Source organism: Phymastichus coffea, unplaced genomic scaffold (genome assembly GCF_024137745.1).
Source record: "Phymastichus coffea isolate CEN01 unplaced genomic scaffold, Cenicafe_Pcof_1.1 PCOF00087, whole genome shotgun sequence".
Classification (NCBI taxonomy): Eukaryota; Metazoa; Arthropoda; class Insecta; order Hymenoptera; family Eulophidae; genus Phymastichus; species Phymastichus coffea.
This window is the reverse complement of record NW_026706898.1, coordinates 558,261-580,811: the sequence shown is the minus strand read 5'-3', so window position 1 is coordinate 580,811 and position 22,551 is coordinate 558,261. Positions and strand designations below refer to the sequence as shown.

The 22,551-nt window shown below is 35.8% G+C and overlaps 4 protein-coding genes and 2 long non-coding RNA genes across 12 annotated transcripts; 2 read left to right on the top strand and 4 right to left on the bottom strand.

Annotated features, from left to right (window-relative positions):
* Positions 1-1,395: 1,395 nt before the first annotated feature.
* LOC131669109 (annexin B9-like) lies at positions 1,396-7,918 on the top strand. Of its 3 annotated transcripts, XR_009302342.1 has the most exons (8): positions 1,396-1,499; positions 1,964-2,011; positions 3,385-3,766; positions 4,474-4,553; positions 4,637-4,883; positions 4,978-5,159; positions 6,970-7,403; positions 7,487-7,918. XR_009302342.1 is itself a non-coding variant. In XM_058943748.1 (7 exons), exons 2-7 carry the CDS (start codon positions 1,982-1,984, stop codon positions 6,606-6,608), a joined length of 972 nt encoding a protein of 323 aa, XP_058799731.1. In that variant the 5' UTR covers positions 1,396-1,499; positions 1,964-1,981; the 3' UTR covers positions 6,609-6,952. The 3 variants fall into 3 exon arrangements, 2 of the variants coding, with proteins under 2 accessions (XP_058799731.1, XP_058799730.1); XM_058943748.1 differs by lacking the exons at positions 6,970-7,403; positions 7,487-7,918 and adding an exon at positions 6,558-6,952; XM_058943747.1 differs by lacking the exons at positions 6,970-7,403; positions 7,487-7,918 and adding an exon at positions 5,377-6,540.
* LOC131669110 (uncharacterized) lies at positions 7,376-8,543 on the bottom strand. Its single transcript, XM_058943749.1, has 4 exons — positions 8,150-8,543; positions 7,974-8,069; positions 7,795-7,887; positions 7,376-7,664 (listed from the first exon to the last, which is right to left on the bottom strand). The coding sequence occupies exons 1-4, from the start codon at positions 8,226-8,228 to the stop codon at positions 7,378-7,380; spliced, it is 555 nt and encodes a 184-aa protein (XP_058799732.1). The 5' UTR covers positions 8,229-8,543; the 3' UTR covers positions 7,376-7,377.
* Positions 8,544-9,057: 514 nt separating this feature from the next.
* Positions 9,058-13,291, bottom strand: LOC131669142 (dihydroxyacetone phosphate acyltransferase). Of its 4 annotated transcripts, none has more exons than XM_058943819.1 (7): positions 12,721-13,291; positions 12,040-12,517; positions 11,542-11,952; positions 10,226-10,742; positions 9,867-10,147; positions 9,551-9,798; positions 9,058-9,462 (listed from the first exon to the last, which is right to left on the bottom strand). In XM_058943819.1, the coding sequence occupies exons 2-7, from the start codon at positions 12,332-12,334 to the stop codon at positions 9,136-9,138; spliced, it is 2,079 nt and encodes a 692-aa protein (XP_058799802.1). In that variant the 5' UTR covers positions 12,335-12,517; positions 12,721-13,291; the 3' UTR covers positions 9,058-9,135. The 4 variants fall into 4 exon arrangements, with proteins under 4 accessions (XP_058799802.1, XP_058799803.1, XP_058799804.1 ...); XM_058943820.1 differs by having other exon boundaries at positions 12,040-12,358; XM_058943821.1 differs by having other exon boundaries at positions 12,040-12,358; positions 12,836-13,291.
* Positions 13,292-13,298: 7 nt separating this feature from the next.
* On the top strand, positions 13,299-20,777 carry LOC131669140 (bifunctional glutamate/proline--tRNA ligase). Of its 2 annotated transcripts, XM_058943818.1 has the most exons (16): positions 13,299-13,453; positions 13,716-13,904; positions 13,987-14,727; positions 14,791-14,962; positions 15,068-15,469; positions 15,541-15,994; positions 16,119-16,343; positions 17,036-17,248; positions 17,325-17,537; positions 17,613-17,825; positions 18,124-18,537; positions 18,613-19,233; positions 19,309-19,710; positions 19,789-20,180; positions 20,267-20,410; positions 20,484-20,777. In XM_058943818.1, exons 1-16 carry the CDS (start codon positions 13,411-13,413, stop codon positions 20,647-20,649), a joined length of 5,004 nt encoding a protein of 1,667 aa, XP_058799801.1. In that variant the 5' UTR covers positions 13,299-13,410; the 3' UTR covers positions 20,650-20,777. The 2 variants fall into 2 exon arrangements, with proteins under 2 accessions (XP_058799801.1, XP_058799800.1); XM_058943817.1 differs by having other exon boundaries at positions 18,124-19,233.
* On the bottom strand, positions 14,771-15,100 carry LOC131669144 (uncharacterized). Its single transcript, XR_009302347.1, has 3 exons — positions 15,031-15,100; positions 14,912-14,946; positions 14,771-14,838 (listed from the first exon to the last, which is right to left on the bottom strand). It is a non-coding gene; the product is annotated as an uncharacterized LOC131669144 (long non-coding RNA).
* LOC131669143 (uncharacterized) lies at positions 16,376-17,811 on the bottom strand. The gene is made up of 3 exons (XR_009302346.1): positions 17,676-17,811; positions 17,483-17,571; positions 16,376-16,896 (listed from the first exon to the last, which is right to left on the bottom strand). It is a non-coding gene; the product is annotated as an uncharacterized LOC131669143 (long non-coding RNA).
* Positions 20,778-22,551: the final 1,774 nt, after the last annotated feature.

The following is a 22,551-nucleotide window of genomic DNA, read 5'->3' as shown; positions in this document are numbered from 1 at the left end:
GAATGCGTCATCCTTCGAGAGAACGTTTTGCTCTCGTCGCCGGCGCCCAACTCCCACCTTTTACTTTGCCACGTACGACTCCCAAGTACGACTCCTTCCATGCTCGAATCGCTTTCTTCATTGCCAGCTCGCCGGCATTGTAAGAGATGCGGGAATATTCTAGCTCTAATCGAATTTCGCGACTAAAAATAGTCGACTCGTCGAATGATTGATTGACTGATTGAATCATTCCCTGTATTTTACAACTGCAATATGCGATGTTCCGCAGACCTTTATATCTTTAACTCGAAAATCGTCGATTTAAATTACAGTCACACGTCGAAAGGGATTCGGACGTCGTTCGAGCGCATCCTTGAAACGGGAACTGCGCGATTTCGAGATAAATGCTGGATAGTTTTCATTCGTAAATCAATTGTTATTCGCACACGGAGAAATGCATTTTGATTTTCAAATATTTCGACTGGGCATCGTCGTACAATAAAATCAATCGCAAACATTGGATACGCCAAATCAGGTGGATGATGTGCTTTCGAGTCAGGCGACGCATGTAAAAACCCTTCGCCTCTCACACCGCGTGCGGACAATACAATACCATTTCGATAAAAGCCGAGGAATCTGCCTTACCATCATCTAGGCGAATCGTTATTTTATTATATTATTAAAAAAACTACGTATTATTGTACGAAAGCAAGTCTTGTTACGCGCTCAAAAAAAAAAGATACATATTTATTTAATATATGTGTATATATATATACGAATCACATGAACATAGAAAATATGTAACTCCAAATGTAACAAAGTCAAATAACGGACACCGCGAAATGAAATTTTTCCAGTTGCATGCCATTTTACGCCATTTTCTAAAATCGCGGGTGCCGTCCACCTCAAATTGTGGATTTAGTCATTTTTACTTTGCCCATTTGTTTCTCTCGGAGGATTCCCCTATATCGTTTAGAAAAGCGACACAACTCTCATTTGGCCGTATGAATGCTCGGATTTTTAATTATTAATCAAAAACTTGATAGCCGCTAATCTGGGATTTCTCGTTGTGCCCGTTTTGCTATGTTAAACGACAACCACGAGAAAACAAGTGTCATCCGAGCTGTCAGCCGCTGAAATGAAACCCACACAGGAAAACCCCTGGTAGAAACAGAAAACTGGTAACAGAAACAAGGTAGGCGCACGCCGACTCCCACAGGCTCTATCGTCATTCTCGTCGTCTCACCATGTCAGCAGTATAGACGTACAAGAGAAAGGGACCGGCTCTTTGCTTTTCTGCCGCGAGTCGTTTTGCCGGCACTTCTGTCTTTCTCTCCGACTCTCTGGTGTTTCTATCGCCACACCCAGTATATATATATATACATATTTCCTGGCGGCGAGCCAAGTGGAAACGGCGGCGATACGCTCGCTACTCAGTTGCACGTCGACTCTTCAGGCAGGCGGACGCATCGCTTTTCCTCCACCTCCTCCTCCCGGCATCTACGAATACACTCGCAGTGGTAATTCGTTTGTTCGCTTACCGTAGACAAGGTGTTTGTGCGCCATTCATTTCCGGCTCTTCGGCAACATTCGAGTTGCTGATTCCGCTGATGCGGAGAAAAATCCATCTACCGGCGGAGCTTTCTCAGAAAGTAGACCTTGCCGATGCCGTGGCAGTAACGTGACGCCACACTACGTGCCAGCACACTAGTTCCGCGTTTTGGAGGCCGTTTTTATCTCTGTCGATGTAGAATTCCCTTCGGGATTATTGATTTGCTCCAGAAGACCTACGTAACCCACTTAGAAGATCTCAATTTATGTCTTTGGAAATGCGATCCTTTGCTCTCGACTCAATTTAATTTTCGTTTTAATTTTCACTCACCGTCAGAATGTTGTTTCGAGTGATCGACTGAGATTATTGTTTTCACCCAAGGCCGTCCTTAGTGGCATTGCAAAAGTAACATTGGCATTAATATTGTTACAGAAACCATCAATCGGAATCATGTCGGCTTCCCAGTACTACCATATACAGGTCAGTAAAAGAAAAGTTTCACGGATGACTTCTCGGTAGCAACGAGTGTCGTTCTCCTCGATCGTCGCGCGCGATTTCACTAGATCCACGCACATTCTCACGCTTGTTATGTATCAATGCTGAATTACATAGACAACGACCTCGAATGTACTGTGTAAATTGAACGACACTCTTTGACAAACTGTGATGACTTTAAGAGCAATCAGCCGCGTAAATGGTGTTTACAACGTTAGCGCGACGCGCGAAGGAAACGGAAAACCATAGCGAATCTTGTTTTCTCGGGGGTCCAGCTTGTCGTGGAAAGAAAAATCGTCCTCCACCGGCTGACTCAGCCAAGGCCGAGGCTGATTAATTCAAAGGCGATGCCACGCGCTATCTATTCGCGCATTAGTGCCGACAGGCGTAATCGCACGCGAGAGACATTACCGCGCGCTGCAGATATTGAAAGATAGTCTTTCGTAACGCAACATAAGTGCGCTCTGTATCTCGCGCGTCAATCGATATGGCGGGAAATAGCGATGTGGAAAAAGAGAGAAAGCCGAGACGAATAACGAATTTCACCACTTTGTTTTCGAATGATTTTCCATCGGTCGGCCTTGAAAGATTCCAACAGTAGATTCGAGCAACGACGATGCGTCGCGCGTGCTGGCGCCATAGATAACGGCGGGACATCATTTATCAGCCATTAACTGTTCTGCCTGCGCTCGCGAACGGAATTCCGAATCGCCGACTGTGGTGCAGACGGCCGAAGTTGGCTCCGCCAAGTCACGAGTAATTAGTGCTCGCGCGATAAAAATTCGTTGCGCTCATCTCGCAATCGTCTGTATACGACGAGCCACGATCGTAGCTCTTATAGCTTAACGAGCTCGAGTAAACGTCGATACGCACTTGCCGTTGGAGCGCGCAATCGAACCCGAAATATTGTCGCACTGTAGAACTCGACTAAAGCGACCTAAATGCAGCCGCGTTTTCCCCGAATCACAGAAATAATTGTTTCATTGCAGCAAAACGCGCTCCCATGAGCTGTGAGCAGCTGCAGTGGCGTGACCTCGACCTTATTCGTCGTCGCACGAGCGCCAAGTGCACTGTGTTGCGAGCTTTCGCGCCATTCGTCTTACTTCTTATAAATTTCGGTCGAAGCACAAACTTAATCGATTGTTCGCGCTTTTCTACCGGTTTCCCGGTCTCAATTGTTTCTCTATAAAACTATATTTTACGACGAGATGACTAGCGCAAAATGTTTCGAATGTTTTGGCGTCCGGAATTTAGCGTACAACGAATACCGGCGAATTAGAGACAAATCAGACCCGATAGATCGAATCCAGAAATTAAATCGCTCAGCCGACTCAAACTGATCGTTGAATATATGACAGTGTACACCAACGATCTACCCAGCTGATCCGTTCGAGCCAGAGCTTGACGCGGAGATGCTGCGCAAGGCGATGAAGGGCCTTGGAACTGACGAGCAAACCATCATCGACGTGCTTGCCCATCGCGGAGTGGTGCAACGCCTCGCCATTGCCGATAAGTTCAAGACCATGTACGGCAAGGACCTCCTGGATGAGCTTAAGTCCGAGCTGGGCGGTAACTTCGAGGACGCAATTGTTGCTCTGATGACGCCGCTTCCCGAGTATTACGCCAAGGAGCTACATCATGCCATTAGCGGTACCGGCACCGACGAGGAGACCATCATCGAGATACTCGCTTCGCTCAGCAACTACGGCATCAAGACCATCTCCGAAGTCTACAAGGACAGTGAGTGGAGCTTTGCTGGTTTTATTTGTCACAGATATGCGGGATGACGGACTGATGAATACTTCTGATTAGATGATTCATTCGAGCTGCGCGATTCCAAATGACGACTTACTGATACTTCGTTGTTCCTTGGAATGTATAGATTGAGCGCTTTATTTGATGGTCTACTATATCGCAAGCTTGCGAAGTTAATGACAATAATGCCAACCAAGGCCGTCGAATAATAACGTTTTCTCATAATAACTTTAGTTAGTTAACTTTTTAGAACTTGTAAAATATGTCAACTGAAATAGAGCTGTAAACTTAATATCTTACTAAATTACAATGACTCACGTTTGAAAATGTCGGATTGGCGTGGAATTAAAGGAAATCGAGGTACATTTTAACGATGCTTCAGCTTAGTTTTATATGTTGCGTACGCGAGTTGTCTGAAAAATAAAATCTACAAACTAAAATCAAAATCAAGCACATTTGATTAGAATGAAAATCTCGCCACGTGTTTTCACGGAACTATAAAGAGCAAAAACGATGAACTTTCGATCGTCTTTCAAATCAGCAAGTTATTTTTAAACTCTATTACTCCACCTAAAAGCACTAAATGTGAGAGGCTTGTCGCATCACGCGATTAGATCTGCGATTTTAATCAACGAAGTGTCTTGCATAATCTCTTAATTGAACCAACAACCGCCTAATTCATTATATCGTAGAGTACGGCAACGATCTCGAGAGCGACCTGAAGGGTGACACTTCCGGCCACTTCCAAAGGCTGCTCGTCTCTCTGTGCTGCGTAAGTAGTCTACCGAAATTTTCGCTAACAGGCCCGCATAAATCAAATCATTATCAGACATAACCGGTCAAATGGAATTATAGGCCAGCAGAGACGAGGACCCCGACGTCAACGAGTCGGAAGCTGCGGTCGATGCCCAGAGACTTGTCGATGCGGGGGAGGGTCAGTGGGGTACCGACGAGAGCACTTTTAATGCCATTCTTATCACCAAGAGCTATCCTCAGCTGCGCAAGATCTTTGACGAGTACGAGCGCATCACCGGCAACAGCATCGAAGATGCAGTCAAGAGCGAATTCGGTGGCAACCTCGAGACTGGTTATCTGGCCGTCGGTCGGTTCGGCAAATCATTGCTTTCTTTTTCGTTCTCTCTCCCGTGGCGTGAAACACGCGCAATCAACTAACCAGGATTTAATGCCCTCGACAGTGAGGTGCGCCCGCGACAAGACCATGTACTTCGCTAAGCGGCTGAAGGCGGCCATGAAGGGAGCAGGCACGGACGACAGAACTCTTATCCGAATCGTCGTCGCTCGTTCCGAAATCGATTTGGGTGACATTAAGGCGGCCTACGAGCAGATGTACGGCACTCAACTTGCCGCCGACATTGACGTGAGTATTTTGGAGCCCGTATCCACCTCGCCCCTTCCTCTTCTGTATGTTTTTGAAGTACCCCTTTCTCCTCCCTCGTGGAATCATTATATGCTCCTATTCGTCATACTTTTTTCTCGTTATTGCACTCGACTAATGAGTAATTAATAATATGCTACTTCTCACCTGTTGCGCCTTTAATCAGTACTATTCGTGGTTTAATTTCGATCGATTTCAGGACGACTGCTCGGGAGACTACAAGAGACTCTTACTTACTCTGGTCGGCTGAATTTACGACACACGCACACTCTCTCTCTCTCTCCTCTCACCCGTCGATTGAAAACATGCAAAGTCAACAATATATATCTGCTCTCGTGTGCTTCTTTCTTAGTTCACCATTGTCATCACGATCTTTTCTCTGTTTTTTTATTTATTTAGATGTTCTGGTGTAATCTTCATTGTTATCATAAATTAATAATAGCTTTCTAAACGTTTGGGGCATGGAGTTTGTTTTTTTTATTTTTTTTCTTCCATGCATAAATATAAATTCAGATTATAACTTATCTTAATAGTTCATCATAAAAATCAGTAATTATTTGTCCGTAAATAAAAAAAAGACTTATTGAGTTCCTTTACTTGAGACACCGAGCCATGAGATGCTATGCAGCTGGTGCGTTTCAAGGAATAGAGGTTTAATAATAAACGTGACGCTGACTTTGACTACGCGCACCGAAAGCGAATGCTGTCGTAAGTATGGGCGCATGATATACTGTATTGAACGAAAAAAATTACATTTAAAATGGAGCCTGAATCACATTGGCCTAATTTTATAGTATAAATCTTCAAACTTTTATTTTGTAAAAGATTTCACGTATTTATGGAAATGTTGATAATAAGAAAAGTACATATTTTAGAAGTGGTATGTTATGTGTATTGAACAGTGTTAGAATTAAACATTTGAAGTCTAAATAATAGAGTATTTTTTCACAAAATCCCTGTCAATCAGTCTTTTTTTCATTTTAAAATGAAGCTTAGCAATAATTATTAAACTATTTTAATTATAAAATTATTTATTTGATAGGATACAGTACGGTATAAGAGAGCTCATAAAATATTATGAAAAACAACATTATCAATATTGGTTTATTATAAAAATACATTGTAATATGTTGTATAAGCTAATCTCCGACTGAATACTTTGAACATCTGAACTCATATGTCATAATCTCAATGGGAATAATGCTTACTAAACAAATTTTATCAGTAACTAAAGAAATTAATTTTTTCTTATCATACAAGTCATGTTGCTTTCGATAACCTTTGTTAGTAGTACAAAAAGAGATAAAATTGAAAAGCAAAAGTTCACACTATATTTAAACTAACAAAGTTAATCAAAATTATTTTCGAAATATTTTACAGAGCGATTGCGGTGGCGATGTCAAAAGGCTCCTGATTTCGGTGTTGAATTAATCCCTTATCTGTCTTCAAGATTAACGAGCATCGACTTATCGCATCCATATAATATAATTTATACAGACGAACGTTCAAAACAAAAAAAGTGTCTGCACGATCATTCTTTTTTTACGTTTCTTTTTTTCTCTTCCATTAATAAATGCACTGTTACTTCAAAATAAGAAACGTATTATCTCAATCCCCCGCATCTTTTTCGTTGAATTAGCGCATTTTTATTACTACGGAAAGGGTACTTTTAATTCTAACGAAAAAATTCTAATTTGTATTCATGAGATTTATAAATTCACTATTAAGGGATTATTTCTTAGAAAAAAGTTATTGAACACTATTTTGAACATCAACCGTCGAATGTTTACAGAGCGAGTTCAGTGGACCACGGAGACACATGTTGATCGGAATGCTGAATTAGAAATCAAGATTTTATCTACTTCCGATGGATGCGCGTGTATACTCATACAGATAATACTATTTATCACAACGAGTCAATGTTGGCATTATTACAAAACGCATTTGTGCTTATTCTATACATTATGAAAATAGAGTTTATCGTCCAGCAATTTTGCATTTTGTCGCAGGACTAATATTCCGATAGAACTACTCGATGATGATCGTATTATTAACAACGTTTGCAAACAAAGTTTGAAATCTCAATGTTTGTAAATAGTTAATCATAACTAATTAACGGTAAAACTACAGAAATGAAATATTATCAACGAAAAGTGTATCAAAATTAAGAGAAACGCTTATGATTAAATTAACGCAATATTTATATCAATACGACTTCAGGCTGAGGTTCGTCTTGTTTGTCATTTTTATCTGTCGTGCCGTAAAAAGTATTCAAAATTTTTGTAAGTAAAGTTGGCGATATTTTACAGTTTTTCCCGAAACAGCCTAAACTGAATTTCTGGAGAGGCACGACCTTGTAGAAGTTTATCTCCAATTCACCACAGCCAGAGAAACATTTGTTTTTAATATCAAGGTCATAGAATCTTAAGCAGAATTCCATCTTTATTTTATCAATGTGAACAATGCAAAAAGGTGGTGGATTCTTAACTGTAAAGTAAATATTAAATTTTTTTTAGTTATTTACACAAGTAAAGAACAAAGCTTTAATGATTTTTCTTGAAAGTATATGATTGTTCTAAGAATTTGAAAACCAAAATGCAGTACTATACACACTCACCTGAATCTGTTTCATTGAATATTATTTTATCATTGTAAGTTATTGTAACAGAAATTCCATACTGGTCAGGCAAATAAGAGATATTTGCGCACACTGCAATTATAAATTGTTTTTGTTGACATAAGTTTATGCTTTTATATTTTATACCTTGTTCATTAGATATTATCAATAAAAAATACCTTTTGCGTTTAACAGGAATTCAACGTTGATTTTACTGCAGCAACCGCAACTATAACCAACGCATTTACAGTAGTTTTCAGGATCGTCTCTACTGGCTGTAACGATAATTTATTTAAAATATTATAGAATAAGTGAAATAACTCGTTCAGTTTCGGCCATAAAATAAAATGCTTACCTGTTTGATCGGCAACTATGCAATAAACGAAAAAAGTAAGCACACATGTTAACGACAACAATAACACGATCCTCAACATAATTTGACTTATACTAGTTACTGAATTATAACAAAACAAAACTATTGTTAAGACGAATTCAAAAATATACAGTATCTAACTAACTAAATCGATCTGTTGAGCCTAACCAGAGATGAATAGAGCCAAACTGAATACCGGGCCGCGAGCGATTGCGGTGTATTTATTTTTAGAAACCTATAAACATCTGATGGTTTACCCCCACTTTTTCTACACATGTAGGTAAGATAATTTTATAAATACGATCGATATTACCATTAGTCGAAAATAAAGAGCTCTGTTCAACTTATTCAAACTTTTCAAATACTAGATAATGTAAAAAGCGCTTCGCACGCTCTTTATCGTCTTTTTCATTTCTATTTATATTGATTAACATGTTTAACACCAAAACTTTTTTAAAGATAAGTTTTCAATTTTTTACCAAACACACATCACAGTGATGAAATATATATATTAGTAAAACATTTTCACGTTTCCAAATTCATGAATTATCAAATCCTAAACTGCAATAAATAATCTTTTAATTCTTTTTAAATACACGGGTCAAATTATTATTAACAATCTTACACATTCAAAAACCACGTTATCGATTAGTAATAAAAAATAATTAGAAAAAATTCAAGAAATAACCTTTTGTTTTTACTAAATAATTTACTCAATGACAGTAGTTTCAGAAAACGAGTCGAAATAATACATACACGCTTATTTGCCGCCACATAACAATATATCTCGTGACCATATCTCAGTCAATCAGATCATCACGCATAAAGTGCTTCAATATGGCATCCATCAATTTTTTATAAAGGGACTTTTTGTAAGTATGAGAAAAACAAACACAATATCACTTCATTAACAACATAATTTTATTACAATATATATAATTAAAAAACATGACTTAGATACATGGTAACTATAATTTAGCTTGCAAATTTGGTATATCTGCTAATACAAATGAGGAGGAAATATCAAAATAAGATCCATTAGAGTGTCTTTTCATAATATCATAGAGATCTACGATCAGTTCCTCCAAACTCATTCGATTTGGTTTACATAACTTATTCTGATCTCGGTTAACATTTCCGACTAAAATAAGACTAGATAATATGGATCCACACGTATCTAACGACAATGAGTACGGATTTTTAATAAATCCTAATGGTTGGTAAAACGATGCTTCAATGCCTCTTTGACATTCAGTTATAATATTTTTTTCTACACATTCAATAGAGCTCGGCCACTGTAAATTGAAAAAATTACATACACCAACGAAGATGCTTAAAATAGCATTATGTATGAAAATGCTGCATAGGCGCAAGCGAATTTACCTGTAATAGAGTATTGCACATTACGAATAAAGATCCGATGTATGGAATCAATAAATTTGTCAAAATGGAATGTAATTTGTTATTATTATCGAACTGGCTTTCGTTAGAGTCATTTATATAACTATTATTTAAAAGTTCAGTCGTTTCTTGAAATTCCTTAATTAATTCAATTTCGCTAACGTCAGTAGGTAAAGCAAATTCTGCGCTAAGTAGTAATCTCAACATTGAGTAACGTTTCAGTGCTACGTCTGCAAACAGAAAGTTCTGTGACAACCATCCAACTAAAAATATTAAGTAAGTATGAATAATGTAATACCATCTGAAGAGGTGTTCGTACATAATGCTGCAATACACAATTTCGAAAGATATGCAAAAACAGGATTCACGTAAATCATTAAATTGATCGATGGCACGGCAATCTTCAAAGTTTCTTCACTCAATAGGTGTCCTTTGACACTTTTAATTTGAGAAACGCCTATGTGTCTTTTCCTCAATCTTAAATTTTGTAGTGAATCAATTTCGATCAAATTTCTGTGCGTTTTCAACGATTCTAGTATTTCTTGTTTGACATCTTCTTTGTCAGTAGTTGAAATAATACTGCAATAAGATTTGTTATTTGAATTAGCATATTAGGAAAATATTATCACTTGGTGAAAAAATAATTGAGTAGATTACTTTGATGCCGCAGGATGTACGATGGCGTTAAATGTTCCAATAAAAATGCTCTTAATCCAACGATAATCGTCAAACAGTTTGTCTAATGTGTAAGATTTTCTCTCTTGAGAATGAATGTTCTCATTGAAGAGTAGAGCAATGAGATTGAATGGCGTGAGAACGGTATTTTTCTTGTGGCAATCGATAATGTCGTATGCGCATTTTTTGGCGATATGAACGGGTAGTTTAGAATGAAGCGTTAAGGCACTCGCTTGGCGTATTGACATATCCACATAGTCACGAGCCGATATTGGCGGTGCAATTTTCACATACACATGTCCGTGTGCAAAAGGCTCACGTAATATTGAAAGAGAGCGAAACAAGCCGGTCGTGCTCTCTGCTGGCTTTGGCACTCCTAGCAATTCATAAACGAATAGAAGCTCTTCCAGAGGTTTGTCATACGAAATACTAATTGGTATAAACTGAATGTCAGGTACTTCGCTCCGAAGTAGACTTTCCAATACAGTTGCAAGTAAACCTGCAATGTATGAATCGTATTTATTAAAAGGTAACCATCCATTTTATAATCTACATTTTTCTGCTGAAAAAATCTTGGACGCAATGGATCGGATAAGTTATCACCAGATTGTAAATTGTTTAAAAAGTTAGTTTATAAGAAACAGATTGCTGTTATTTTAAATTATATAAAGCCATTATTGTTTACTTTTAGCTGGTGTTTTCTCAGCGTAAAATAATAATTACAATCCGATTTTCGATGGTCGAATATCGGACATTTTTTGTTAATTTAAACATTATTAACTTTTTACTTGATGAATTACATACGACCAAAGATCGTGCTTAATGAATTATTCTACATATCTATATGTTCAAATATTCTCTTTGAATACAAATTTTGTTTACTCATACTACGAGGATTTACTCAGTAATAACGGAACAATCTTTTATTTCAAAGCTCTAAACCAATTAAATTTGAAATCATTATTTTACAAAAGTATGATATATATCTTCTAATCACTATCAATAGAGCTTTCACTTTTTTCATTCAAAGAATTAAGATATTTTTATTAAATTCCCTACATTCTACACTAATGATGATAATAATAAAAGAAAAATAATGGAAAATATTTTATCTCAAAGCTATTGCTAGATTAAACTTGCTAATCAGATGATAATTGTATCTGGAGTACACAATGGGCAATGTCTTTTCAAAGAGCTTTTAATTTTGTGAAATCATTATTTATAGTTAATTTGTACATTCAGAAACTTTTTATACTGAAATGACAGTACAATTACATAAGAAGAAAAGTTTAACTTACCAAACTTTGGTGGTAAAGTCTTTTGACTTCTGCTTCTAGTACCTTCAATGAAAAATTCTAAGGCTCTATCACTGTGTTCTACTAAAGAACTAACATAAGCTCTAAATATTTCTTTATAAAGAGGATCCAAAGCAAAGCTCCTTCTCATGTAAAATGCTCCTGTTTGTCTCAACAATTCTCCAACAATTTTCATTTTATAAAAATCCATTCCACTAGCAATATTTGGTAAAGCCATATCATATGAAAAAAGGATATAAGAAAGTAATATAAAATCTAGGTAACTTCTGTGAGTTGGTGCATAAATGTATTGCACCTGGGAAAGACACATTTGATCTTTAATTCTAAAAAGAAGACTTTCATTTATTCTAATACTCATTAAAATTCTCTTTATGACTTTGGTTATTAGTAGACCTGAAAAATGAAAGAACAAGCCAATAGATGAATTCCTATTCAATATATAAAATATCTTCAAGCTTTTAAGCTTAACAAATCAATTACCCATCCATCTGACAGTAGGCAAGTGTGACTTGCTTGCCATTTCTTGAAGGATATCCTGTGCTTCAGCAACAACTGCGGATGCAGGAACATTTCGAGCATCAGCCAGCTTCTGAATAGCATAAACAACTCTGGGATTGACAAGAACGGCTTCGATTGCTTGTTTTCTGGTATAAACGAGTTCCGTCGGGCATTGATGAGGAGGCAAGATTTTCATTGAACGAGAAACCCACAAGATATCCCAATCTTTTCGTCTCTCCTCTAGAAGATCGACGAAATCTTCCTTCGCTGTCGGCATTTTGCACTTTGCGACAAGTATATTCTAAATATATAAAAAAAGTAATGATATTCTAAAAGACGCAATTTACGAAATTCGCAAGCTCTCGACAATAGTTTCTTTTAGCAATTCTTAGAACTTGAAAAATAATCTGGCGTGTGCAAGAGACGACGGCGCATCTGGCCTAGTGGGAACTTCAGCTCCCTGACACAGATTGAACATTAACATTAAAATACAATTGAATACTAAGCGTCGAAAGCAGCTTGGTGTGCGTGCTCTGGCTGTCTTTCCTTCATCCTTCGCCGATCGACTGGACGTGAGTATAAGCCTCACTTGTGATTTTCATTTCAAGCATGAATGAGCCGAGAGGCGCGAGGAAAAAGGTGTGAAAAAATTAAGCAATGAACCTTTGGTCATAAGCTCCTTGAAAGCTAGGCGGTAAAGATAAAAGAGCACTAATACACAAGGGAAACGACAGCAATGATATGCTGCCGTTGCCGGCAACTTGAACACTAAACTCACAGCCTTTTTTTTACTTATATATCACCGCCCTTCCCCTTGCAGGCATATGCACCAAGTGCAAATGCCCCCTGTAGCACATATTGACTTATTTAAAGCAGATAAGATTGCGCACGTCCAGATCTGGGCAATAGCTTTAACAACCAGCCAGCAGCAGCCGACTCGCTAGCCACTACCTCTCGCACTCCCCTTTCTATTTGTTTATGACGACATGCAGACGAAACTTAGATGGCGCACGCCTTAAAAACGTTTGCATTGTATGCTAGGATGTGTGCGTTGTGCTTCCCACGCCGCATGCGCGAGGCTCGCCAATTCAACTATCTCTCTCTTACTCGGGAGTACCATGCTCGCCTACTACGCAACCTTGCAGTCTATCTCTTTTTGTTGCACGTAGTCAATATACTGTGCGCGTACTACAGGCACTATACATACAAAGATCTAAGCGATCGTTACCCTGTTGGCTGTTGGCACGCATCAACGAACCTTTGCTCGCATCGTTCATGCTTGATGCTGATTCTTTAATTCTAACCTCTGTTTCGATCAAGTAAAACTTGCACGATACACAATATCTTAACAAAATGCCTTTCAAACTTGTTGTTAATGCTGCTGATCCTCCTGTTGGTATGCAATTTGCCATTTTTTGTGATAGTTACAATTTATTTTTATTAAGTAACCTTTACTGCATATATCATTATACTGTGAAACTCGTTATAATTTATGTGATGATGGTACCCGGCTTTTTAATCATGTACATAAGAGAACTGCTATTATAATTATTACTACTGTACTTCTTTTGTTTAGTATAATTTAATATCTAATGTTTATGACTTTTTCAAAGAATTCTGATTGTATGTTTATTTTTAACACATGTGCTCATTCACAGGAGCTTTGATCATTGCTGAGATTCTTCGCCCCAAGTTGAATTCAGATTTAGAAGTTGTGTGGTCTAATAATTTTAGTAGATATAATCCAGTCAGTCTTCAATTTCTTGTCAATGATGAAGATGTTTGGGCAGATACAACAAGTGATGTGGCTCGTTATTTATCAAGACTTGAAAAAACTAAACTGTATGGTAAGCTATGAATGACTAAGTTAATTATTTGAAGTATAGTTGTTTTTTTATAAGCACTTTTTAACAACTCCTTTTTTTATAGGCAGTGAAGATCCTTTCGAAAAAACAGAGGTTGATCATTGGTTGACATTTTCTGAAAAAACATTTAATACTCCTGATAAAGTTACAAATGCCTTATATTATTTAGACCACAGATTAATGCCTAGAACATGGCTAGTAGCAAAACATTTAACAATTGCAGATATTTGTGTATTTTCAAAACTAAATTCATTGGTTGATATTAGTAGTGTTAAAAGCAAATATCCAAACTTATTTAGATGGTACAAGCAAATGCTTGGATTACCGGAAGTTGAAAAGGTTTTATCAGTTATTTCCAAAAATGAAATTAATAAATTTAATAAATCTAAGGAAATTGGTAAGAGAAAACAAGAAGGAAAATTTATTGAATTACCAGGTGCTGAAATGGGAAAGGTCATTGTACGTTTTCCTCCCGAGGCTAGTGGATATTTACATATTGGTCATGCCAAAGCTGCACTGTTAAATCAATACTATGCTGAAAATTTCAAAGGTCAACTCATTATGAGATTTGATGATACAAACCCTGCCAAAGAGAATGTAGAATTTGAAAAAGCCATCTTAGAAGATCTTGAAATGCTTCAAATCAAACCAGATCGTTTTACTCACTCATCTGATTATTTTGATTTAATGTTACAGTATTGTGAGAAGTTACTAAAAGATGGTAAAGCATATGCAGATAATACTCCAGCACCACAAATGAAAGAACAGAGAGATAAAAAATTACCATCCAGTAATAGAAGCAATTGTAAGTATATTTTCTGTTCAATTTTTAAACTTAATTTTTTTTTCACAATTGTTACCCTTGCAGCTTTAGAAGAGAATTTATATTTTTGGAAAGAAATGCAACTAGGTACACCTATTGGTCAAACATATTGTATAAGAGCTAAAATTGATTACCAGTCAGCAAATGGCTGTATGAGAGATCCTACCATCTATAGGTGTAAACTTGAGCATCATCCACGTACTGGAACCAAATATAAGTAAGATTTAAGAAAAAAAATTAATTCAATCAAATTTAACTAGTTAAATTAATTTAACAAACATTAACCTATAGATAATCAATATTTCGTTATTTTTATTTGCAGGGTCTATCCGACATATGATTTTGCATGTCCTATTGTGGATGCACTAGAGAATGTTACACATACTCTGCGTACCACTGAATACCATGACAGAGATGAGCAATTTTATTGGTTCATTGAACAGCTGAATCTTAACAGACCTTACATTTGGGAATACTCACGCCTTAATATGACGAATACAGTATTGTCTAAGCGTAAATTGGCTTGGTTTGTTGATGAAGGTCTAGTTGATGGATGGGACGATCCTCGATTCCCAACAGTAAGAGGTATTTTACGCAGAGGAATGACAGTGGAAGGCTTGAAACAGTTCATAATTGCTCAAGGTAGTTCTCGATCAGTTGTATTTATGGAATGGGATAAGATATGGGCTTTCAATAAGAAAGTTATTGATCCCGTGGCTATTCGGTAAATAAATATAAATCTAAAGTAATCTTTGAAAAATAGAAAAAATTTTTAATTTGAATTTACTTTTTTAGATACACGGCTTTAACCGTTGGAGACACTGTCCCGGTTGAAGTTAGAGGTGCGATAGAAGGCTTCCTTACAGTTGCAAATCATCCAAAAGATCCATCGATTGGCACGAAACAGGTACGGGTTAGCTCAAGAGTTCTAATTGAGCAAGAAGACGCGCAAAGTTTGATTGAGGGACAGAATGCTACATTTATTAATTGGGGCAATATCATGATTGAAAAAATGTATCGCCAATGTGGAAAAATCATTAAAATCGATGCTTCTCTCAATTTGAACGATACAAATTTCAAATATACACAGAAATTAACATGGCTGGCTGATAGTAGTACAGAAATTGCTAATAAAACACCTAAAATTATCAAGATTCCATGCTTTGCTGTTTATTTTGGCCACATCATTATAAAACCAGTATTAGGAAAAGATGAAGATTTCAAAAACTTCGTTGCAAACGATACAAGGGTAATCTTAAGTTTTTAAATCATTAACAACTGTTACTCTATAAGTTGAAAAAGGACTATGCAATATTAAACTTTGTTGATTTGAAAATGGCAATTTAAAATATTTATTGTTTGTTATTTCACAGAGAGAAATAGAAATGCTTGGTGAAGCTGAGCTCTGCAAAGTGAAAAAGGGAGATATTATTCAACTTCAAAGAAAAGGTTTCTTCCGTTGCGATGTCCCATATGCAGAAGCTACCGTTCATTCATTCCGCGAACAGCCATTAATTCTTTTCCACATCCCAGATGGTCACAGCACAATCACGCTACCGGGTGCTCCGGACAAACCTACTCTTTATAATACCAGACCAGTAAGCTTCTGATTAATAACATATCACATTTTTTTTTAAACAGCCGTATTAAAAAATAATGCATAATTCTGTTTTAAAAAGTATTATTAACGACCTTTAATAAGAATTGAAATCCAAAAAATTATATCATTTTACTTCATGGTTGTATGAACATAGAAATAACAATTAAATTCGGAAGTAATACTTACATTAATAGCATAAATAGCATAAATGTTTAGGAATAAAATTCAACAGTTTAAAAAAAAAGGAAATGAATAAAAAATATTCAAAAAATTAAGTGATAGTAAAAACTACAACGGAAAAATTTTTTAATTAGGTTAAACTGAATTTCAAGGTAGAGAAAGGGGGTATAAATTTGAGAGTTAAATCTTCAATTTACTTTCGTACGATACCTACGACATCCGAATATCCTTCCCGTCTCTTATAGCGACGATGAAAGAACTATACAGCACTTTGCTTGCGTCACTTATTCAATGTTCTTTTGACTGCGTTTGTAGACAGCACATCAAATATCACCATATGCTCTCTTGACCTGATGCTTATTTACTAAAACCTATTTTTTAAATAATTTTACTATTTAATATTTTTAAACTTGTGAAAAAAATTAATATTGTTGTTTACGGATGGATTGCATTTATAATAATTATTAATTGCGTAAGAGTGTACATAAGCTAGAATATTGTATTTTTTAGGAAAAACACTCACCAGAATCGATACTCAAAATCATAGAAGATATAATAGTTCAACAAAATAAAGTAAAAGCTTTACAAGATGCTAAAGCTGACAAAACAGTTATTGATGAAGAATATTGTATACTTACTCTTCTCAGAGAGAAGTATAGAGCGATGACAGGTGAATTTTGGCTTTTAAGATCAATACCGCCTCCAGTTTCAAGTCCACGTAATGTAAATATTATTCATTTTTTCAAAATACTATTTAATTTTTCTACCTGTGTGCAGTATTAAAACTAATTCGTTTCAGGAATTGGACGATCAGGTGTGTCCTACGAAAGTAAATGATGCAATAATCGCTCAAGGAAATAAAATTCGAAATTTGAAAGCTGATAAAGCTGATAAAGCAACTATTGACTGTGAAGTTAAAGATCTGTTGAGTTTGAAGGAAAAATATAAGAGCATCACAGGTCAAGATTGGAAGCCCGGTGTAGTTCCGCCAGCAAAAAGCACTGCTTCAATGGCAATTGTTTTTCCAATCACTTCATCCTTGAAGTCTTTTTCCATGCAATTAAAATTATGTCATATTTATTTATAGGAATTACAACGCATCCGAGAAACAGCCGATAAAATTAATGAAGAAATAATAGCACAAGGTTACATTGTACGAGAATTAAAAATTTTTGGAGCAGACGAAGCCAGTATTGATGAAGAAGAGAAGATTTTGTTAAATTTGAAAGAAAAGTACAAGACAATCGCAAATAAAGACTGGAAGCAAGGTTTAATTTCTCCTGATCCTAGTACTTCAGAGGTCTGTACAACTGAAATAACTTTCGATGTGTTCGGTTTAAAAATTCTAAATCAATGATCGGGTTATATACAATTGTTCATACAATACATATACTATAGATACTGGAATTGGATACGCTTATACATTTTTCAGTACATGCGATCGGTCATATCACATTCAGTGGTGACAGTTTTTATTTTTCTATACTTATAATATTAGTCTAAAATAACAAATTTGATTCCATCTACGTACATGTTAAATTGTCATCGATTTTTTGAATAGTTTCATTTTTTTCATTGGATACTTATTCACTGTTTAGGAAAAAATAAATGACGAAATCTTAGCTCAGATGACAAAACTAACGAAACTCGATGAGTCTGTAATGGATACAGCGGCTGTTGATGCCGAACGCAAAACCCTTTTGCGTTTAAGAGCTAAGTTTAGATCATTCACGGGTACCGAATGGCCTAGAATGACGATGACGGTGTCTAGATCAATTTCTACAGTATCAGTTGAACTAGAAAAACAGAACAGGGCAATCAAGTATCTGCTGACTAAAAAGACCAGTCTTGAATTAATAGCTCAAGAAGTGGCTAAATTGGTTACACTCAAAAATGAATTCAAACAATTAACTGGTAATGACTGGAAACCAGTAGGGTTAAGTTCTAAAAAATCTATTGAAAATAACGCCAATTTCAATATACAAAAACTAAGCAAGCCGCAGGATAATAAAGTGAGACACTGCAACTTTTTTAAACCAGATATCCATGCAAATAAAAAATTATACTCAGTTCACTTTCCTTTAAAGTATGAATGCAAAGACCTTGTGAGTAAAGAAGTCTTTCATTTCGACGATAACTTAACTCTACCCGATGCTAAACCAAAAGTTCCCAAGCAAGAATCAGCTATAGCTCTCAAGCAACAATCGGCTAAAGCTCCTAAGAAGGCTGCTAAGAAATCTGAAACTAGTAAGGTTGCTGCAGTTCAGGACGAGAATACAAAGACAGGAACGAGATTAGGTTTGGAAGCAAAGAAGAATGAAAATTTATCTGATTGGTATTCGCAAGTCATTACTAAAGGAGAAATGATTGAGTACTACGATGTATCAGGATGCTACATTCTTCGTCCCTGGAGTTACGGTATCTGGGATATTATTAAAGACTTTTTCGACAAAGAAATCAAGAAGTTAGGTGTGCGCAATTGCTATTTCCCCATTTTCGTTAGTAAATCCGCTCTTGAAAGAGAAAAGGATCATATTACCGACTTCGCTCCCGAGGTAGCATGGGTAACCAAGAGTGGCGAATCAGATTTGGCTGAGCACATTGCTATTCGACCAACTTCGGAAACTGTCATGTACCCAGCTTATGCTAAATGGCTCAAATCTTACCGTGATCTCCCGCTAAAACTCAATCAATGGAACAATGTCGTTGTGAGTATTTAAAAAAATTGAAACGTTAAAGTATTCGGTTCTCTTACAGAAACTGCTAACAATATAATTTTTTAGAGGTGGGAATTCAAACATCCTCAACCGTTCTTGCGTACTCGAGAGTTTCTATGGCAAGAGGGTCACACAGCTTTTGCAACAAAAACAGAGGCCGATGAAGAAGTATTGATAATATTAGATTTGTACGCCAGGATATATGAGGAATATTTAGCAATACCAGTCGTAAAAGGTCGTAAGACTGAAAAGGAAAAGTTCGCTGGTGGCGACTACACTACGACCGTAGAAGCTTATATTTCTGCAAGTGGACGAGCCATTCAAGGTGGTACAAGTCATCACTTGGGTCAAAATTTTTCAAAAATGTTTGATATTCAAGTTGAAAGCAATCTAGAGGGAAACGAAAAAATTTTCGTTTATCAAAATTCGTGGGGAATCACCACACGAACAATTGGAGTTATGATAATGGTACGTTATCTAGTTTTATGAGATACGTTTACGTAATTATGAAATTATTTATATTCATCATTACATGTGTCTCTCTAGATCCACGGAGACGACAAAGGTCTTGTTATTCCTCCTAAAGTTGCCACAGTTCAAGCAGTTATTGTACCGTGTGGAATTACTGCGTCTACTACCACGGAGAAAAGAGATAAACTACTGGATGAATGCAAGAAATTAGAAAACGAATTGGCGGCCGGTAACAGCATAAGAGTTGAAGGAGATTATAGAGATAACTACAGTCCAGGATGGAAATTCAACCATTGGGAGTTGAAAGGTGTACCAGTACGCGTTGAATTGGGACCGAAAGATTTGGAAAAAGGTCAAATTACTCTAGTTAGAAGAGATACTGCTCAGAGAATAACTGCAAAACGTTCTGAAGCTAACTCGTCCGTACGGAAATTACTTGATCAAATTCAATGTAACTTATTTGAAAAGTTCGTATTACTGTTTGCGATTTACCTATAGTTAGTGACCGGTTTAGTTTATTTTTATAGTTTTATTTTTATAAATATTTTTACAGAGCAACATTTGAATTGAATGAGCACATCAAACAATCACATCAGTGGAGTGAATTCTGCTCACTTTTGGATGAAAAGAATTTGATTCTTGCTCCATTCTGTGGTAAAATTGAATGCGAAGACAAAATAAAAGCAGACAGCGCGAGGTAATAATACTTTCTAAAAATCTTTTATGTTTATTTATTAATATGTAATCATTATAACATTGTCATTTTTCAGAGATGAAGCTACTGATGATGGGTCACCTTCTATGGGAGCTAAAAGCTTGTGCATACCATTTAAACAACCAGATGGAAGTGTTGAAAACATAAACACATTGAAATGCATTTATAAAAACTGCGAAGAAAAAGCCAAATTCTATACATTGTTTGGCAGGAGTTATTAGATGATTGTTGGTTTGATTGATAAGTCATGTACACAAAATTTGGTTACAAATAAGATGAAACTGTTTGTACATTTGGCAAATAAATAAAATTATCCACTTTTTCAAAAGTCTAAACTTTCAAATTACGAATAATAAATTATTTATTTTATAACTTATGACAAGATTGGATTCAATTCAATGTTCTTTTTGTCTCCCCAAAATAGCAAATACTAACTATATGCATATAAAAATGATAAAAGAATAGTCGTGAAAATCATTAAATAAATAACATCCAATAATATCTTTACCCCAGCAAACAATTTCTTTTAAGCAATTATATATTGTGGATGTGCCTAATTGCATGCATTATATCGTCTGCTACTTGCGTAGGACGCGTGCTACAATAATGGTGTATATCCATCAGGGGGCCTATTCTGAAAAAAAATTTTAGCACGGGGCCTATTCTGAAAAAAAATTTTAGCACATGTCATAAGCATTTATCACATCTAAAGTGATTAATTCTGTGGTAAACTGAAGTGACAAACTGATTTACCACAAAATTTTTTTTCAGAATAGGCCCCCTGTAACCAACGAACAAGCGTTTATCTATCGAAACGACCCTGGCAGAAAAATGATTTATTAAAAAAAATATATACCATTAGCTTCGTGTTAATATGTACCGCCCGAAAAATGCTTTTTTGGAATTTGTTGAAAGAACGATATTTCGGAAAACTCATACTTCTGGCAAAAAAGTGATTAATATCTTAAAAAAAAATACCACTAGTTTCATTTTAATTTGTACCATCAGAAAAATATTTTTTTGGAATTTGTACCCTCTCTAAAAATAGAGAAAAAAAAATTTTCGTATGGTAGATTAGCAATTCAAATTAACGTATTACTGCGCATGCGCGGTGGAAAATCTATCTTCCAGCAGAAAAATATGCGATTTTGAAAAAAAAAAATATGAATATGCCTTCTTCTTAATTTGCATCATCTAAAAAATATATAATACTAATTTGTACCCCTGTAGAATTTGAATAATACAATGTTTTTTGCGCAGTTGTAATACTGATAAATTTTACAGGAAAATCTTTTATTTCTTAAGAAAAAAATTGATTTCTTGGTTTTCCTTAAATTTTACCAACTGAAAATAGTTTTATTGTAATTTTTACATTCTAAAATTTAATTAGACATGTTAATATACAAAGTCCTAAGGTGACGTGTGTTCTTAAACTCCTACATCCACAGAAACAGCTGTTTACTCGGATGATAAAGTAGAAAACTCTGATAAAAAAAATATTTATTTCCTAAAACAAAATACACCACCAGCCTTGCCTTAATCAGCACCAGTCGAAAAATAGTTATTTTAGAATTTGAACCTCTCGAAAATATTGAGAAAAAAATTAATTCGTAGTCTAATTCGACGATTCAAATTTTGTGTCTTCCACGCTACGGAAAATTTCTTTTCTCGGCGGAAAAATCGTGAAATTTTAATGTAAAAGATTATGAATGTCTTCTTCTTAATATGTACCATCTACGAAATTCAAAAACGTAATTTGTACCCCTGTAGAATTTGAATTATACAGCGTTTTTCATAGAAACACAGTAAAATGCAAAAGTTAACGAAAATCGACCGAAAAAAATTATAGAAAAACTTAACAAAGATAGCAAAAGTTATTTATAACTCCGCATTGGATGTTATTTATGTAATAATTTTCACGGCTATTCTTTTATCATTTTTATATGCTTAATGGTATTTTTTTTTAAGATATAAATCATTTTTCTGCTAAGAGTATGAGTTTTCCGAAATGTCGTTCTTTTCGTTTTTTTTTTAATTTTAGGGGGAGGGTACAAATTTCAAAAAAGCAATTTTCAGGTGGTACAAATTAAGACGAAGCTAATGGTATATTTTTTTTTAAATCA